At 53.6% G+C, this 20,979-nt stretch overlaps 1 protein-coding gene across 4 annotated transcripts in view; it reads right to left on the bottom strand.

Annotated features, from left to right (window-relative positions):
- grik5 (glutamate receptor, ionotropic, kainate 5) overlaps positions 1-20,979 on the bottom strand; it is a 156,173-nt gene that overhangs the window by 44,403 nt on the left and 90,791 nt on the right. For all 4 annotated transcript variants that reach the window (XM_059641314.1, XM_059641315.1, XM_059641316.1 and 1 more), the window contains exons 6-11: positions 20,393-20,571; positions 19,728-19,781; positions 18,136-18,297; positions 12,905-13,057; positions 2,647-2,751; positions 1,721-1,828 (exon numbers count right to left, since the gene is read on the bottom strand). In XM_059641314.1, coding sequence (XP_059497297.1) covers positions 1,721-1,828; positions 2,647-2,751; positions 12,905-13,057; positions 18,136-18,297; positions 19,728-19,781; positions 20,393-20,571 — 761 coding nt within the window. The remainder of the gene's footprint in view (positions 1-1,720; positions 1,829-2,646; positions 2,752-12,904; positions 13,058-18,135; positions 18,298-19,727; positions 19,782-20,392; positions 20,572-20,979) is intronic.

Here is a 20,979-nt window from a genome sequence, read left to right as displayed (position 1 = left end):
TCACCCCTGCCATCGCACACTTGATGTTCACTCCTAACGCTGCACACTCGCTGCTCACGCCTAACACCATACAATCGCTGCTCTCACCTACTACCACACACTTACTGTTCACACCTACTGCCACACACTCACTGCTCACATCGACCACCGCATACTCACCCATTCACACCTACTGCCGGTTGAGGGTGTGTGAGTGTGAGGCTGAGGGTGAGTGGGTGAGTGAAGGTGAGGGTGAGTGTGAGGGTGAGTTTGATGTTGAGGGTGAGTGTGAGTGTGTGTGTGAGTGAGTGTGAGAGTGAGGGTGAGTGTGAGTGTGATTGTGAGAATGAGGGTGATTGTGAGGGTTGAGAGTAAATGTGAGTGTGAGTGTGAGAGTGAGAGTGAGAGAAGGTGAGGGTGAGAGAGTGAGAGCGAGAGAGAGTGAGAGTGAGTGTGAGAGTGAGACTGAGAGAGAGTGAGAGTGAGAGTGAGTGTGAGAGTAAGAGTGAGAGACAGTGAGGGTGAGGTTGAGGGTGAGAGGGTGAGAGTGAGAGAGGGTGAGGGTGAGAGGGTGAGGGTGAGAAAGAGTGAGGGTGAGAGTGTGAGTGAGAGAGAGTGAGGGTGAGGTGAGAGGGTGAGGGTGAGGGAAAGTGAAGGTGAGGGTGAGAAAGTGAGAGTGAGAAAGTGAGAGTGAGAAAGTGAGAGTGAGAAAGTGAGAGTGAGAGTGACAGTGAGAGCGAGAGCGAGAGTGAGTGTGAGTGTGTGAGTGTGAGAGTGAGAGTGAGTGTGAGAGAGTGAGAGTGAGACTGAGACTGAGAGTGAGTGAGGGTGAGTGTGAGACTGAGACTGAGACTGAGACTGAGAGTGAGAGAGAGTGAGGGTGAGGTTGAGGGTGAGGGTGAGAGGGCGAGAGTGAGGGTGAGGTTGAGGGTGAGAGGATGAGTGGGTGAGAGGGTGAGAGGGTGAGGGTGAGGGTGAGAGAGGGTGAGGGTGAGGGTGAGGTTGAGGGTGAGGGTGAGAGGATGAGAGGGTGAGAGGGTGAGGCTGAGGGTGAGAGTGAGAGAGAGTGAGAGTGAGAGTGAGAGTGAGAGTGAGAGTGAGAGTGAGAGTGAGAGAGAGTGAGGGTGAGGGTGAGAGGGTGAGAGTGAGGGTGAGGTTGAGGGTGAGGGTGAGAGGATGAGAGGGTGAGAGGGTGAGAGGGTGAGGGTGAGGGTGAGAGAGGGTGAGGGTGAGAGTGAGGGTGAGAGGGCGAGGGTGAGGGTGAGGGTGAGGGTGAGAGGATGAGAGGGTGAGAGTGAGAGTGAGTGAGAGTGAGTGTGAGAGTGAGAGTGAGAGAGAGTGAGGGTGAGGGTGAGAGGGTGAGGGTGAGAGTGAGGGTGAGAGAGAGTGAGAGAGAGTGAGTGAGGGTGAGATTGAGTGTGAGAGTGAGAGAGTGAGAGTGAGTGTGTGTGAGAGAGTGAGAGTGAGTGAACGTGAGGGTGAGGGTGAGGGTGAGTGTGAGTGTGAGAGTGAGTGTGAGTGTGAGAGTGAGTGTGAGAGTGAGTGTGAGAGTGAGGGTGAGAGTGAGGGTGAGAGTGAGGGTGAGGGTGAGGGTGAGGGTGAGGGTGAGGGTGAGGGTGAGGGTGAGAGTGAGTGTGAGTGTGAGGGTGAGTGTGAGTGTGAGTGTGAGTGTGAGTTTGAGGGTGAGGGTGAGTGTGAGTAGGCTAGTTTGGAACTCCCCATTGGCCAAGTGTGAACTCACGAGGATGGTGGTGACGATGAGGGATTTGTTGATGAGTGTCTCCGACACGTTGATATCAAGGAAGGTGGCGTCCATTATCAATCCTCGAGCCGAGTGCCAGCTCCCAATCTGAGGGAGTGGGGGGGGAGGGGTGGAGAGAACAGGAACTGTGAGAATCAGAGACCACCCCCTACCAGCGTATACTACCCTCATCCCAGCCCAGCCCACCCCACCTTCCCCACCACCCCCAGAGGCACTGTGGCAGAGAGGTAGGGTGCACGAATATTGGGGAGGGAGTCAGAGAGACACACAGTGACGGGGCCACAAAGTGGGAGCGAGGGATGCACAGACAGGGGGCCTGACAGTGGAAGTGGGGGACAGAGACAGAGGGGCAGACAGGGGTAGAGAGGGCCGGATGGCGGTCTCAGGGAGGAGGAGACAGATAGAGGGGGGATAGAGAGACACAGAGAAAGAGCGAGAGATTGAGAGAGGGGCAGAAAGACAGACAGAGGGACAGAGAGACAGACAGAGAGAGACAGACAGACAGACAGACAGGGGCAGAGAGATAGATAAACAGGGACAGAGAATGACAGAGAGGGACACAGAGAGAGAGGGAGAGAGAGAAAAGAGGGGGACTGTGAAAGACACAGAGAGAAAGAGAGACAGAGCAAAAGAGTCAAGGAGAGTCAGAGGCAGAAACATAAAGAGAGAGACGGGAAGAGAAAATTAGAGTGGAAGGGGAGAGAGAGAAAGAGACGGAGAAAGTGAGACAGCCCATTCACAGAAGGGGAGAGTCAGGCTGGGGACTGTGTGTTTCAGGAATTGGACCATAGAGAGAGAGATAACATCATGCACCAACCCCCCACCCCAGCCAGCTCTCCATCCCTGTGTCAATCCACCCCAGTCGCTGGTCACACTATCCCCTAGAGCTCAGTGCCAGCCAGTACCTGCTTGTGACCATCCCTTCCCTGCTCCAGGATCCTCAGAGTGTAGTTCATCCGCTGTCCCTTACTGTTAAACTCCACTCGGCCCGTCAGCCCTTCGTACTCAACCTGTGTCGGGGGCGGGGGGGGGATGCAAGACAGAGAGGACAGGATGGGGTGGGGGGGACACAGATAGAGAAAGACATTAAGGGCAGCGGGGAAGGGGGAGAGAGAGAGAGACAGAAATGAAGACAGCATAAAACATGGTTATAGAGACAAAGAGTGAGAGAGAAAATGTATGAGAGAGAGATAGAGGGGAAGCAAGGAAGAGCGAGAGGAACAATAACGATTAAAGTCTCATAGAGGGATGTAATGTGGCTGGGAGTGCAAGATCACGAGGGGGTAACTGTACGGTTCGCAGGTTCTGACTGAGCCCTGGTCAGAGATGAATACACCAGCTTCACAATTCGAGAGAGAGACAAGGGTCAAAATATACACCATTCATTCACACAGCCAGAGGGAACACAATCACACTGCGAGGGGGAACACAATCACACTCCGAGGGGGAACACAATCTCACTGCGAGGGGGAACACAATCACACTCCGAGGGGAAACACAATCACACTCCGAGGGGGAACACAATCACACTCCGAGGGGGAACACAATCACACTCCGAGGGAAAACACAATCACACTCCGAGGGGGAACACAATCATACTCCGAGGGGGAACACAATCACACTCCGAGGGGAAACACAATCACACTCCGAGGGGGAACACAATCACACTCCGAGGGGGAACACAATCACACTGCGAGGGGAAACACAATCACACTCCGAGGGGAAACACAATCACACTCCGAGGGGGAACACAATCACACTCCGAGGGGAAACACAATCACACTCCGAGGGGGAACACAATCTCACTGCGAGGGGGAACACAATCACACTCCGAGGGGAAACACAATCACACTCCGAGGGGGAACACAATCACACTCCGAGGGGGAACACAATCACACTCCGAGGGAAAACACAATCACACTCCGAGGGGGAACACAATCATACTCCGAGGGGGAACACAATCACACTCCGAGGGGAAACACAATCACACTCCGAGGGGAAACACAATCACACTCCGAGGGGGAACACAATCACACTCCGAGGGGGAACACAATCACACTCCGAGGGGAAACACAATCACACTGCGAGGGGAAACACAATCACACTCCGAGGGGGAACACAATCTCACTGCGAGGGGGAACACAATCACACTCCGAGGGGAAACACAATCACACTCCGAGGGGGAACACAATCACACTCCGAGGGGGAACACAATCACACTCCGAGGGAAAACACAATCACACTCCGAGGGGGAACACAATCATACTCCGAGGGGGAACACAATCACACTCCGAGGGGAAACACAATCACACTCCGAGGGGGAACACAATCACACTCCGAGGGGGAACACAATCACACTGCGAGGGGAAACACAATCACACTCCGAGGGGAAACACAATCACACTCCGAGGGGGAACACAATCACACTCCGAGGGGAAACACAATCACACTCCGAGGGGGAACACAATCACACTCCGAGGGGGAACACAATCACACTCCGAGGGGGAACACAATCACACTCCGAAGGGGAACACAATCACACTCCAAGGGGAAACACAATCACACTCCGAGGGGGAACACAATCACACTCCGAGGGGGAACACAATCACACTCCGAGGGGAAACACAATCACACTCCGAGGGGAAACACAATCACACTCCGAGGGGGAACACAATCACACTCCGAGGGGAAACACAATCACACTCCGAGGGGGAACACAATCACACTCCGAGGGGGAACACAATCACACTCCGAAGGGGAACACAATCACACTCCGAGGGGAACACAATCACACTCCGAGGGGGAACACAATCACACTCCGAGGGGAAACACAATCACACTGCGAGGGGAAACACAATCACACTCCGAGGGGGAACACAATCACACTCCGAGGGGGAACACAATCACACTCCGAGGGGGAACACAATCACACTCCGAGGGGAACACAATCACACTCCGAGGGGGAACACAATCACACTCCGAGGGGAAACACAATCACACTGCGAGGGGAAACACAATCACACTCCGAGGGGGAACACAATCACACTCCGAGGGGGAACACAATCACACTCCGAGGGGGAACACAATCACACTCCGAGGGGAAACACAATCACACTCCGAGGGGAAACACAATCACACTCCGAGGGGGAACACAATCATACTCCGAGGGGGAACACAATCATACTCCGAGGGGAACACAATCACACTCCGAGGGGGAACACAATCACACTCCGAGGGGGAACACAATCACACTCCGAGGGGAAACACAATCACACTGCGAGGGGAAACACAATCACACTCCGAGGGGAAACACAATCACACTCCGAGGGGGAACACAATCACACTCCGAGGGGAAACACAATCACACTCCGAGGGGGAACACAATCACACTCCGAGGGGGAACACAATCTCACTCCGAGGGGAAACACAATCACACTGCGAGGGGGAACACAATCACACTCCGAGGGGGAACACAATCACACTGCGAGGGGGAACACAATCACACTCCGAGGGGAAACACAATCACACTCCGAGGGGAAACACAATCACACTCCGAGGGGGAACACAATCACACTGCGAGGGGGAACACAATCACACTCCGAGGGGGAACACAATCACACTCCGAGGGGGAACACAATCACACTGCGAGGGGGAACACAATCACACTGCGAGGGGGAACACAATCACACTCCGAGGGGGAACACAATCACACTCCGAGGGGGAACACAATCACACTGCGAGGGGGAACACAATCACACTCCGAGGGGAAACACAATCACACTCCGAGGGGAAACACAATCACACTCCGAGGGGAAACACAATCACACTCCGAGGGGGAACACAATCACACTCCGAGGGGGAACACAATCACACTCCGAGGGGGAACACAATCACACTCCGAGGGGAACACAATCACACTCCGAGGGGGAACACAATCACACTGTGAGGGGGAACACAATCACACTCCGAGGGGGAACACAATCACACTCCGAGGGGAAACACAATCACACTCCGAGGGGGAACACAATCACACTCCGAGGGGGAACACAATCACACTCCGAGGGGGAACACAATCACACTGCGAGGGGAAACACAATCACACTCCGAGGGGGAACACAATCACACTCCGAGGGGGAACACAATCACACTCCGAGGGGGAACACAATCACACTGCGAGGGGAAACACAATCACACTCCGAGGGGGAACACAATCTCACTCCGAGGGGAAACACAATCATACTCCGAGGGGGAACACAATCACACTCCGAGGGGAAACACAATCATACTCCGAGGGGGAACACAATCACACTCCGAGGGGAAACACAATCACACTCCGAGGGGGAACACAATCATACTCCGAGGGGGAACACAATCATACTCCGAGGGGAACACAATCACACTCCGAGGGGGAACACAATCACACTCCGAGGGGGAACACAATCACACTCCGAGGGGAAACACAATCACACTCCGAGGGGGAACACAATCACACTCCGAGGGGAAACACAATCACACTCCGAGGGGGAACACAATCACACTCCGAAGGGGAACACAATCACACTCCGAGGGGGAACACAATCTCACTCCGAGGGGGAACACAATCACACTCCGAAGGGGAACACAATCACACTGCGAGGGGGAACACAATCACACTGCGAGGGGGAACACAATCACACTCCGAGGGGGAACACAATCACACTCCGAGGGGGAACACAATCACACTCCGAGGGGAAACACAATCACACTCCGAGGGGGAACACAATCACACTCCGAGGGGAAACACAATCACACTCCGAGGGGGAACACAATCACACTCCGAGGGGAAACACAATCACACTCCGAGGGGGAACACAATCACACTCCGAGGGGAAACACAATCTCACTCCGAGGGGGAACACAATCACACTCCGAGGGGAAACACAATCTCACTGCGAGGGGAAACAGAATCACACTCCGAGGGGGAACACAATCACACTCCGAGGGGGAACACAATCACACTGCGAGGGGGAACACAATCTCACTGTGAGGGGGAACACAATCTCACTCCGAGGGGGAACACAATCACACTCCGAGGGGGAACACAATCACACTCCGAGGGGGAACACAATCGCACTGCGAGGGGGAACACAATCACACTGCGAGGGGGAACACAATCACACTCCGAGGGGGAACACAATCACACTCCGAGGGGGAACACAATCACACTGCGAGGGGGAACACAATCACACTGCGAGGGGGAACACAATCACACTCCAAGGGGGAACACAATCTCACTGCGAGGGGGAACACAGTCACACTGTGAGGGGAAACACAATCACACTCCGAGGGGGAACACAATCACACTCCGAGGGGGAACACAATCACACTGCGAGGGGGAACACAATCACACTCCGAGGGGGAACACTATCTCACTCCAAGGGGGAACACTCTCTCACTCCGAGGGGGAACACAATCACACTCCGAGGGGGAACACAATCACACTCCGAGGGGGAACACAATCACACTCCGAGGGGGAACACAATCACACTGCGAGGGGGAACACAATCACACTGCGAGGGGGAACACAATCTCACTCCGAGGGGAAACACAATCATACTCCGAGGGGGAACACAATCACACTCCGAGGGGGAACACAATCACACTCCGAGGGGGAACACAATCACACTGCGAGGGGGAACACAATCACACTGCGAGGGGGAACACAATCTCACTGCGAGGGGGAACACAATCACACTCCGAGGGGGAACACAATCACACTGTGAGGGGGAACACAATCACACTGTGAGGGGGAACACAATCTCACTCCGAGGGGGAACACAATCACACTGCGAGGGGGAACACAATCTCACTCCGAGGGGGAACACAATCACACTCCGAGGGGGAACACAATCACACTCCGAGGGGGAACACAATCACACTCCGAGGGGGAACACTATCTCACTCCAAGGGGGAACACTCTCTCACTCCGAGGGGGAACACAATCACACTCCGAGGGGGAACACAATCACACTCCGAGGGGGAACACAATCACACTGCGAGGGGAAACACAATCACACTCCGAGGGGGAACACAATCTCACTCCGAGGGGAAACACAATCATACTCCGAGGGGGAACACAATCACACTCCGAGGGGAAACACAATCATACTCCGAGGGGGAACACAATCACACTCCGAGGGGAAACACAATCACACTCCGAGGGGGAACACAATCATACTCCGAGGGGGAACACAATCATACTCCGAGGGGAACACAATCACACTCCGAGGGGGAACACAATCACACTCCGAGGGGGAACACAATCACACTCCGAGGGGGAACACAATCACACTCCGAGGGGGAACACAATCTCACTCCGAGGGGGAACACAATCACACTCCGAGGGGAAACACAATCACACTCCGAGGGGGAACACAATCTCACTCCGAGGGGGAACACAATCACACTCCGAGGGGGAACACAATCACACTCCGAGGGGGAACACAATCACACTCCGAGGGGGAACACAATCTCATTCCGAGGGGAAACACAATCACACTCCGAGGGGGAACACAATCACACTCCGAGTGGGAACACAATCTCACTCCGAGGGGGAACACAATCACACTCCGAGGGGGAACACAATCACACTCCGAAGGGGAACACAATCACACTCCGAGGGGAAACACAATCACACTCCGAGGGGGAACACAATCACACTCCGAGGGGAAACACAATCACACTCCGAGGGGGAACACAATCACACTCCGAGGGGGAACACAATCACACTCCGAAGGGGAACACAATCACACTCCGAGGGGAAACACAATCACACTCCGAGGGGGAACACAATCACACTCCGAGGGGAAACACAATCACACTCCGAGGGGGAACACAATCACACTCCGAAGGGGAACACAATCACACTCCGAGGGGGAACACAATCTCACTCCGAGGGGGAACACAATCACACTCCGAAGGGGAACACAATCACACTGCGAGGGGGAACTCAATCACACTGCGAGGGGGAACACAATCACACTCCGAGGGGGAACACAATCACACTCCGAGGGGGAACACAATCACACTCCGAGGGGAAACACAATCACACTCCGAGGGGGAACACAATCACACTCCGAGGGGAAACACAATCACACTCCGAGGGGGAACACAATCACACTCCGAGGGGAAACACAATCACACTCCGAGGGGGAACACAATCTCACTCCGAGGGGGAACACAATCACACTCCGAGGGGAAACACAATCACACTCCGAGGGGGAACACAATCACACTCCGAGGGGAAACACAATCACACTCCGAGGGGGAACACAATCTCACTCCGAGGGGGAACACAATCTCACTCCGAGGGGGAACACAATCACACTCCGAGGGGGAACACAATCACACTGCGAGGGGGAACACAATCACACTCCGAGGGGGAACACAATCTCACTCCGAGGGGGAACACAATCACACTCCGAGGGGGAACACAATCACACTCCGAGGGGAAACACAATCTCACTCCGAGGGGGAACACAATCACACTCCGAGGGGAAACACAATCTCACTGCGAGGGGAAACACAATCACACTCCGAGGGGGAACACAATCACACTGCGAGGGGGAACACAATCTCACTGTGAGGGGGAACACAATCTCACTCCGAGGGGGAACACAATCACACTCCGAGGGGAAACACAATCACACTCCGAGGGGGAACACAATCACACTCCGAGGGGAAACACAATCACACTCCGAGGGGAACACAATCACACTCCGAGGGGGAACACAATCACACTGTGAGGGGGAACACAATCACACTGCGAGGGGGAACACAATCACACTCCGAGGGGGAACACAATCACACTGCGAGGGGGAACACAATCACACTGCGAGGGGGAACACAATCACACTCCAAGGGGGAACACAATCTCACTGCGAGGGGGAACACAGTCACACTGTGAGGGGAAACACAATCACACTCCGAGGGGGAACACAATCACACTCCGAGGGGGAACACAATCACACTCCGAGGGGGAACACAATCACACTGCGAGGGGGAACACAATCACACTCCAAGGGGGAACACAATCTCACTGCGAGGGGGAACACAGTCACACTGTGAGGGGAAACACAATCACACTCCGAGGGGGAACACAATCACACTGCGAGGGGGAACACAATCACACTCCGAGGGGGAACACAATCGCACTGCGAGGGGGAACACAATCACACTCCGAGGGGGAACACAGTCACACTCCGAGGGGGAACACAATCACACTGCGAGGGGGAACACAATCACACTGCGAGGGGGAACACAATCTCACTGCGAGGGGGAACACAATCACACTCCGAGGGGGAACACAATCACACTGTGAGGGGGAACACAATCACACTGTGAGGGGGAACACAATCTCACTCCGAGGGGGAACACAATCACACTGCGAGGGGGAACACAATCTCACTCCGAGGGGGAACACAATCACACTCTGAGGGGGAACACAATCACACTCCGAGGGGAAACACAATCACACTCCGAGGGGGAACACAATCACACTCCGAGGGGAAACACAATCACACTCCGAGGGGGAACACAATCACACTCCGAGGGGAAACACAATCACACTCCGAGGGGGAACACAATCTCACTCCGAGGGGGAACACAATCTCACTCCGAGGGGGAACACAATCACACTCCGAAGGGGAACACAATCACACTGCGAGGGGGAACACAATCACACTCCGAGGGGGAACACAATCACACTCCGAGGGGGAACACAATCACACTCCGAGGGGAAACACAATCACACTCCGAGGGGGAACACAATCACACTCCGAGGGGAAACACAATCACACTCCGAGGGGGAACACAATCACACTCCGAGGGGAAACACAATCACACTCCGAGGGGGAACACAATCTCACTCCGAGGGGGAACACAATCTCACTCCGAGGGGGAACACAATCACACTCCGAGGGGGAACACAATCACACTGCGAGGGGGAACACAATCACACTCCGAGGGGGAACACAATCTCACTCCGAGGGGGAACACAATCACACTCCGAGGGGGAACACAATCACACTCCGAGGGGAAACACAATCTCACTCCGAGGGGGAACACAATCACACTCCGAGGGGAAACACAATCTCACTGCGAGGGGAAACACAATCACACTCCGAGGGGGAACACAATCACACTGCGAGGGGGAACACAATCTCACTGTGAGGGGGAACACAATCTCACTCCGAGGGGGAACACAATCACACTCCGAGGGGAAACACAATCACACTCCGAGGGGGAACACAATCACACTCCGAGGGGAAACACAATCACACTCCGAGGGGAACACAATCACACTCCGAGGGGGAACACAATCACACTGTGAGGGGGAACACAATCACACTGCGAGGGGGAACACAATCACACTCCGAGGGGGAACACAATCACACTGCGAGGGGGAACACAATCACACTGCGAGGGGGAACACAATCACACTCCAAGGGGGAACACAATCTCACTGCGAGGGGGAACACAGTCACACTGTGAGGGGAAACACAATCACACTCCGAGGGGGAACACAATCACACTCCGAGGGGGAACACAATCACACTCCGAGGGGGAACACAATCACACTGCGAGGGGGAACACAATCACACTGCGAGGGGGAACACAATCACACTCCAAGGGGGAACACAATCTCACTGCGAGGGGGAACACAGTCACACTGTGAGGGGAAACACAATCACACTCCGAGGGGGAACACAATCACACTGCGAGGGGGAACACAATCACACTCCGAGGGGGAACACAATCGCACTGCGAGGGGGAACACAATCACACTCCGAGGGGGAACACAATCACACTCCGAGGGGGAACACAATCACACTGCGAGGGGGAACACAATCACACTGCGAGGGGGAACACAATCTCACTGCGAGGGGGAACACAATCACACTCCGAGGGGGAACACAATCACACTGTGAGGGGGAACACAATCACACTGTGAGGGGGAACACAATCTCACTCCGAGGGGGAACACAATCACACTGCGAGGGGGAACACAATCTCACTCCGAGGGGGAACACAATCACACTCCGAGGGGGAACACAATCACACTCCGAGGGGGAACACTATCTCACTCCAAGGGGGAACACTCTCTCACTCCGAGGGGGAACACAATCACACTCCGAGGGGGAACACAATCACACTCCGAGGGGGAACACAATCACACTCCGAGGGGGAACACAATCACACTCCGAGGGGGAACACAATCACACTGTGAGGGGGAACACAATCACACTCCGAGGGGGAACACAATCACACTCCGAGGGGGAACACAATCACACTCCGAGGGGGAACACAATCACACTCCGAGGGGGAACACTATCTCACCGCGAGGGGGAACACTATTTCACCGCGAGGGGGAACACAGTCTTTTCCTATGAGGAGTTTAGCTGAGCACATCTAGAGTGAGGTACAAGCCTTGTGCTGGAGGAGCTGGTATGTAGATGAAATCAATGCCTCTGATATTGTCTATTTGGCCAGTGAGGCTTTTCATAAAGACCCACATGGGAGGCCAGCAGTGACGGTGAGAGCCTGTGGGATCCAACGAAATTTGGCTCATTGCTAACAGCCGCTCGGCCATTTGTGGATCCGGAGGGAGTTGGTAGATCCACAGGGAAGTGGTAAACGGGTGTTATTCCAAATGGAGGCTTGTGTCCAGTGGGACGGGGTCAGTGCTGGGACCCCTGTGGTTTATATAAGCAATTGGGATTGAAGGTGAGAGCGTTGATCAGGCAGTGCTCAGATGGTAAAAATATAACGGTTGTGGTAGCACTTATTGAGGAGGGGAGCCTTGGACTACAGGAGGACTGAGGAAGACAGGTCAGATACGCTGATCAGAGGGAAATGGGTTTCATTCCTGGTAAATGTGAGGTGGTACGTGATGATTGGAGACTGGGAAGAACCAGGAATCGGAGGGTTTGTGGATCACTAGCTCACAGGAAAGTTACCAACTCACTAGAGGATCTCAATCTCCTGATGGGGATCATAAGCTGAGCAGGAAGATCTCCATCTCACGAACATGATCACAGTCTCACTGGGGGCACAGCAAGGGGATCAGTCACTCAGTCAGTCACCCTAGGGATTTCTACAGCTGTGGGCATTGCCCTTACTCACCGTGCGCAGGTAGTTCATCAGGCTGGTGCCGTGCTGCCAGATCTGGGAGGTGGTACATGCCAGTGGTCTCAGGCCAATCTCCTGGCTGCGGTTCAGCTCACGCACAGCATTCACCACAACGTGGACAGCATCGAACATCAGAGCAGAGGGAAGCTATAAACACAGAGAGAGAGAGAGAGAGAGAAAGAGAGAGAGGCTGTCAGAGTGAGGGCTGTGGAGGGAGAGGGAGCATTGGGCACTGTGTTAGGGGGAGCGACAGAACCTAGTGTCTGGCGGGGAGACAGAACCTTGTGACTGGGGGAGAGACTGAGCCCAGCGACTGGGGGAGAGACTGAGCCCAGCGACTGGGGGAGAGACTGAGCCCAGCGACTGGGGGAGAGACTGAGCCCAGCGACTGGGGGAGAGACTGAGCCCAGCGACTGGGGGAGAGACAGAGCCCAGCGACTGGGGGAGAGACAGAGCCCTGCGACTGGGGGAGAGACAGAGCCCTGCGACTGGGGGAGAGACTGAGCCCAGCGACTGGGGGAGAGACAGAGCCCTGTGACTGGGGGAGAGACTGAGCCCTGTGACTGGGGGAGAGACAGAGCCCTGTGACTGGGGGAGACACTGAGCCCTGCAACTGGGGGAGAGACTGAGCCCTGTGACCGGGGGAGAGACAGAACCTAGTGACTGGGGGAGAGACAGAACCTAGTGACTGGGGGAGAGACTGAGCTAGTGACAGGGGGATACAGAGCCCTGTGACTGGGGGAGAGAGACAGCCCAGTGACTCGGGGAGAGAGAGAGCCCAGTGACTGGGGGAGAGACTGAGCCTAGTGACTGGGGGAGAGACAGAGCCCTGTGACTGTGGGAGACAGAGCCCAGTGACTTGGGGAGAGACTGAGCCCAGTGACTGGGGGGGGAGACTGAGCCCAGCGACTGCGGGGGGAGACTGAGCCCAGCGACTGGGGGGGGAGACTGAGCCCAGCGACTGGGGGAGAGACTGAGCCCAGCGACTGGGGGAGAGACTGAGCCCAGCGACTGGGGGAGAGACAGAGCCCTGTGACTGGGGGAGAGACAGAGCCCTGTGACTGGGGGAGAGACAGAACCCAGTGACTAGGGGAGAGACTGAGCCCTGTGGCTGGGGGAGAGATAGAACCTAGTGATTGGGGGAGAGACAGAGCCCTGTGACTGGGGGAGAGATAGAACCTAGTGATTGGGGGAGAGACAGATCCTAGTGACTGGGGGAGAGACAGAGCCCTGTGACTGGGGGAGAGACTGAGCTAGTGACAGGGAGAGACAGAGTCCTGTGACTGGGGGAGAGACAGAGCCCTGCGACTGTGGTGGGGGGGGAATACAGAGACCTGTGACTGGGGGAGAGACTCATCAAGTGACTGGGGAAGAGACAGAACCTAGTGACTGGGGGAGATTCAGAACCTAGTGACTGGGGGATAGACTGAGCGAGTGATTGGGGGATAGAGTGAAAGAGCACTGCGGCGGAGGAGTGACAGAAAGAACTGTGAGGTGTGGGGGTGTGATGGAGCAAACTGTGGGAGGGAGAGGGGCAGACAGAACTGAAATGGGTAGACAAGGAGAGAAAGAGAGATCTGTTAAAGAGGGAGAAGGGTGAGATATAGAGCACTGTTATAGGGGAGGTGGGAGAGATAAAGCAATGTTATAGGGGAGGGGGGAGAGATAGAACACCTGTTATAGGGGAGGGGGGAGAGATAAAGCACTGTTATAGGGGAGGGGGGAGAGATAAAGCAATGTTATAGGGGAGGGGGGAGAGATAGAACACCTGTTATAGGGGAGGGGGGAGAGATAAAGCACTGTTATAGGGGAGGGGGGAGAGATTGAGCACTGTTATAGGGGAGGCGGTTGAGATAGAGCACTGTTATAGGGGAGTGGGGGGAGCAATAGAGTGCGGTTATAGGGGAGGGGGGAGAGATAGAGCACTGTTATAGGGGAGGGGGGAGAGATAGAGCACTGTTATAGCGGAGGGGGGAGAGATAGAGCACTGTTATGGCGGGGAGAGATAGAGCACTGTTACGGGGAGGGGGAGAGATAGAGCACTGTTATAGGGGATGGGGTTGAGCGATAGAGCACTGTTATAGGGGAGGGGGAGAGATAGAGCACCTGTTATAGGGGAGGGGGGAGAGATTGAGCACTGTTATAGGGGAGGCGGTTGAGATAGAGCACTGTTATAGGGGAGTGGGGGGAGCAATAGAGTGCGGTTATAGGGGAGGGGGGAGAGATAGAGCACTGTTATAGGGGAGGGGGGAGAGATAGAGCACTGTTATAGCGGAGGGGGGAGAGATAGAGCACTGTTATGGCGGGGAGAGATAGAGCACTGTTACGGGGAGGGGGAGAGATAGAGCACTGTTATAGGGGATGGGGTTGAGCGATAGAGCACTGTTATAGGGGAGGGGGAGAGATAGAGCACCTGTTATAGGGGAGGGGGGAGAGATAGAGCGCTGTTATAGGGGAAGGGGGAGAGATAGAACACTTTATAGGGGAGGGGGGAGAGATAGAGCACTGTTATAGGGGAGGTGGTTGAGATAGAGCACTGCTATAGGGGAGGGAGGGATGGATAGAACACTGCTATAGGGGAGGGGGGAGAGATAGAGCACTGTTATAGGGGAGGCGGTTGAGATAGAGCACTGTTATAGGGGAGTGGGGTGAGCAATAGAGTGCGGTTATAGGGGAGGGGGGAGAGATAGAGCACTGTTATAGGGGAGGGGGGAGAGATAGAGCACTGTTATAGGGGAGGGGGGAGAGATAGAGCACTGTTATGGCGGGGAGAGATAGAGCACTGTTACGGGGAGGGGGAGAGATAGAGCACTGTTATAGGGGATGGGGTTGAGCGATAGAGCACTGTTAAAGGGGAGGGGGAGAGATAGAGCACCTGTTATAGGGGAGGGGGGAGAGATAGAGCGCTGTTATAGGGGAAGGGGGAGAGATAGAACACTTTATAGGGGAGGGGGGAGAGATAGAGCACTGTTATAGGGGAGGTGGTTGAGATAGAGCACTGCTATAGGGGAGGGGGGGATGGATAGAACACTGTTACAGGGGAGGGGGAGAGATAGAGCGCTGTTATAGGGGAGGGGGTTGAGCAATAGACCACTGTTATAGGGGAGGGGGAGAGATAGAGCACCTGTTATAGGGGAAGGGGGAGAGATAGAACACTTTATAGGGGAGGGGGGAGAGATAGAGCACTGTTATAGGGGAGGGGTGAGAGATAGAGCACGTATAGGGGAGTGGGGGGAGATAGAGCGCTGTTATAGGGGAAGGGGGAGAGATAGAACACTTTATAGGGGAGGGGGGAGAGATAGAGCACTGTTATAGGAGAGGGGTGAGAGATAGAGCACGTATAGGGGAGTGGGGGGAGAGATAGAGCACTGTTATAGTGGAGGGGGGAGAGATAGAGTGCTGTTATGGGGGAGGGGAGAGAGATAGAGCACCTGTGAGAGTGGAGGGGGGAGAGATAGATCACTGTTATAGGGGAGGGGGCAGAGATAGAGCACTGTTATAGGGGAGGGGGGAGAGATAGAGCACTTATAGGGGAGGGGGGAGAGATAGAGTGCTGTTATGGGGGAGGGGAGAGAGATAGAGCACCTGTGAGAGTGGAGGGGGGAGTGATAGAGCACTGTTATAGGGGAGGGGGTTGAGATAGAGCACTGTTATAGGGGAGGGGGGGAGTGATAGAGCACTATTATAGGGGGAGGGGGTTGAGATAGAGCACTGTTATAGGGGAGTGGGGAGAGACAGAGCGCTGTTATGGGGAGGGGGGAGAGATAGAGCACTGTTATAGGGGAGGGGGGAGTGATAGAGCACTGTTATGGGGAGGGGGAGAGATAGAGCACTGTTATAGGGGAGGGGGGAGTGATAGAGCACTGTTATAGGGGAGGGGGTGGTGAGGGATACAGCGCTGTTATAGAGGGAGGGGGTTGAGATAGAGCACTGTTATAGGGGAGGGGGTTGAGCGATACAGCACTGTTATAGGGGAGGGGGGAGAGATAGAGCACTGTTTTGTGGGGGGAGAGATTCAGCACTGTAATTGGGGAGGGGGGAGAGATAGAGCATCTGTTATAGGGGAGTGGTGAGAGATAGAGCACTGTTATTGGGGAGGGGGGAGAGATAGTGCACTGTTATAGGGGAGAGGGGAGAGATAGAGCACCTGTTATTCGGGGAGGGAGGAGAGATAGAGCACTGTTATAGGGGAGGGGGAGAGATAGAGCGCTGTTATAGGGGAGGGGAGAGATAGAGCACTGTTATGGGGAGGGGGGAGAGATTCAGGACTGTTTTCAGGGAGGGGGTTGAGATCGAGCACAGTTACACGTGGAGGAATGGGGGGAGAGAGAGAGAAAGCACTGTTACAGGGGAAATGGTGAGAGATAGAGAGAGAGAAAGACCACTGTTACAGGAGGTTTAGAGGGAGGGGAGAGAAAGGGAGCACTGCTACGATTTAGCGGGACTGATGAGACAGTGGGAGACAGCGAGGATAGGGGCAGTAGGGACAGAGCTCTGTACTGGGGAGACGATTGATGAAAGGTCAGGCAGCACAGGGATTGAGACTGAGCATAAGAAAGATGGTGCGATTGAGATGGTGCGTGATGGAGAGATCATAACAGAGAGGAATGTAGAGAGATAGGCAAAGAGTGAAAGAGACAGAGAGGGAGGAAGAGAGAACCAGGTAAAGAGATGGAGATATGGAAGTAGAGAAGAGCGGAAGAGTGAGAGAGACAAAGACAGTGAGAAAGCGAGAGAGAAAGACAGATAAAGATGAGTGGGTGGAGACAGGGAGAGGGAGAGTGCCAAAGAGAGAGAGGAAGACTGACGAATACAGACAGAGAGAAAGGGAACGAGAAAGTGGGAATGAGAGGTGGGATGGACACAGGGAGTGACGGAGAAAGAGGAAGAGACAGGACAATAGAAAGAGGAAAGACAGTTAGAGAACATTAAATCGAGAGAGAAATGCAAAGGAAGAGGGAAAATGACAGAGGACAGCAAAATTGACAGGGGTGAAAGATTAGAGGTACAAAATCAGAGAGAGTGAGAATGAAATGGCAGAGAGAAACAGAGGGGAGACAGGAATTCAATGCATTGTGTCTGTGCTGGGTGTCTGAAAGCCTGATTCAGTGAGGTTCTTCACAATCTGATCTTTGCTCACAGCTTCCTGTGTCCCTCATTCCGAGAGACTTTTAACATAACCCTAGCCTCACACTCATTTAGTTTCTGATCAAACTCCAACTCACCGCAGCTCCAGGGAAATGAGCCGTATCACAGTTTTCCCTCCATGACATGTTAAGGCTACGGATAAACTCCAGGAAAAACGGATGCCTGGGATTCAACATGGAGAAGCCAATGATATTTGCTTGGTCATCAACAATTTCACTAAGCTGTAAAACAGGGAAATCCTGTGGGGAGGGAGAGAAATTACTCAATGTACTCTGTACAGTGACCCTCACCCTGAATACACAGAGACTCTGTACAGCGACCCTCACCCTGAATACACAGAGGCTCTGTACAGTGACCCTCACCCTGAATACACAGAGATATTGTACAGTGACCCTTACCCTGAACACACAGAGATACTGTACAGTGACCCTCACCCTGAATACACAGAGATACTGTACAGTGACCCTCACCCTGAATACACAGAGATACTGTACAGTGACCCTCGCCCTGAATACACAGAGATACTTTACAGTGACCCTCACCCTGAAAACACAGAGACTCCGTACAGTGACCCTCACCCTGAATACACCGAGGCTCTGTACAGTGACCCTCACCCTGAATACACAGAGATACTGTACAGTGACCCTCACCCTGAATACTCAGAGATACTGTACAGTGACCCTCACCCTGAATACACAGAGATACTGTACAGTGACCCTCAGCCTTAATACACAGAGACACTGTACAGTGACCCTCACCCTGAATACACAGAGATACTGTACAGTGACCCTCACCCTGAATACACCGAGGCTCTGTACAGTGACCCTCACCCTGAATACACAGAGATACTGTACAGTGACCCTCACCCTGAATACTCAGAGATACTGTACAGTGACGCTCACCCTGAATACACAGAGATACTGTACAGTGAACCTTACCCTGAATACACAGAGTTACTGTACAGTGACCCTCACCCTGAATACACAGAGATACTGTACAGTGACCCTCGCCCTGAATACACAGAGATACTTTACAGTGACCCTCACCCTGAATACACAGAGACTCCGTACAGTGACCCTCACCCTGAATACACCGAGGCTCTGTACAGTGACCCTCACCCTGAATACACAGAGATACTGTACAGTGACCCTCACCCTGAATACACAGAGATACTGTACAGTGACCCTCACCCTGAATACGCAGAGATACTGTACAGTGACCCTCACCCTGAATACAGAGATACTGTACAGTGGCCCTCACCCTGAATACACAGAGATACTGTACAGTGACCCTCGCCCTGAATACACAGAGACTCTGTACAGTGACCCTCACCCTGAATACACAGAGATACTGTACAGTGACCCTCACCCTGAATACTCAGAGATACTGTACAGTGACCCTCACCCTGAATACACAGAGATACTGTACAGTGACCCTTACCCTGAATACACAGAGTTACTGTACAGTGGCCCTCACCCTGAATACACAGAGATACTGTAGAGTGACCCTCACCCTGCATACACAGGGACACTGTACAGTGACCCTCGCCCTGAATACACAGAGATACTGTACAGTGACCCTCGCCCTGAATACAGTGACCTGGTGAGGTGCATTTCCACAGACAGCCTAATGTCGCGAAGATGTCTGATTACTGAAAATAATGACTTACCATTGTCGTCAAAATGTATTTGTAGTACGCAGAGGTCATTCCAAGTTCAGCAGCCTGCAATGAGAAAGGAAATTCAAGTGATGTGATCGAAAACCAACTGACCAGCTAATAACAGCTTTGAAATTATGTTCTCATCAGAAACAGCACCCACACCACATTGTGTGGGTCAGTGTGTCTCTCTCTGCCACTGCAGCTCTCCAGCAGTCCCACATTGTGTGGGATTTACAGACACACACACACTCTCTGCGCCACACACACTGAGACACACAGAGGCGCGCGCGCGCACACACACGTGATACGCACGCACAGGCAATGTCGCACACAGATCCCTATACAGTGAGAAATACATCGATCTATGTGTGCCTAGAGATTTACACACAGATATACATGCAGAGACATACAAAAACACAGACACGCACACAAAGAAACACACACACACACACACACACACAGTCGCATGCCTGCATTCAACTGATAACATTCCTGAACCTACCAAAACACTGCAATTCCCCACTCTCCCCAAATGACAGTGAAGACTAGCTTCCCCCACTCTCCCCTTTATGACAGTGAGCACTAGCGTTCCCCACTCCCCCCATATGTCAGTGAACACGGGCATTGCCCCCATGCCCGTACGACAGTGAACATGCTTCCGAACCAGCCTTGACCTTTTTCAGGATGAGGTAAGACACGGAGGCATTGGCATCAATGATGATGGTGGAAATCTTGTCGTCCCGGATTTCCTTCAACAGGGGTGTGGGGTCATTGGAATGGTCAAGCATTCGTATTGACAATGAGTCCTTGGAGATGAGGAACTGCCGCACTAATTCCTCAAGGCGAAGGAGACCTGTGGAGAAACATAGATATCTGTCAGTATCCCAATTTCTGAATGCAAGGAAAGAGGCTATCCAATATTTCCAACACAGCGGCTAAAGTAAAAGTGCCTGATGCAGATCACCACATCCCCATGGGGCCATGATACCACCTACAAATGTTAAAGACCACATCAAACCCCCTCGAAATATATCAAGTAGACAGCATAGACCCTAAGTTTTATCTTATTCTGGGGCAAGTTTATGCTGCTGTATTCTAGATGTGACTCGATAGGTCAAACTAATGGGCTTTAAGCAAAACACACTTCATTCTTACATCACAGTTAAAATACAAACAGGAAAAGAATCAGCATTACTTTAAATCTATCAAAATGCTCAACAAAGTAAAATATTATTTAACCACTACTCATCAACTGGTCTAA

This window comes from Stegostoma tigrinum, chromosome 41 (genome assembly GCF_030684315.1).
Source record: "Stegostoma tigrinum isolate sSteTig4 chromosome 41, sSteTig4.hap1, whole genome shotgun sequence".
In the NCBI taxonomy this organism is placed as follows: domain Eukaryota; kingdom Metazoa; phylum Chordata; class Chondrichthyes; order Orectolobiformes; family Stegostomatidae; genus Stegostoma; species Stegostoma tigrinum.
Note: the sequence above shows the minus strand (reverse complement) of the source record. Positions and strands in the feature narration are given on the sequence as shown.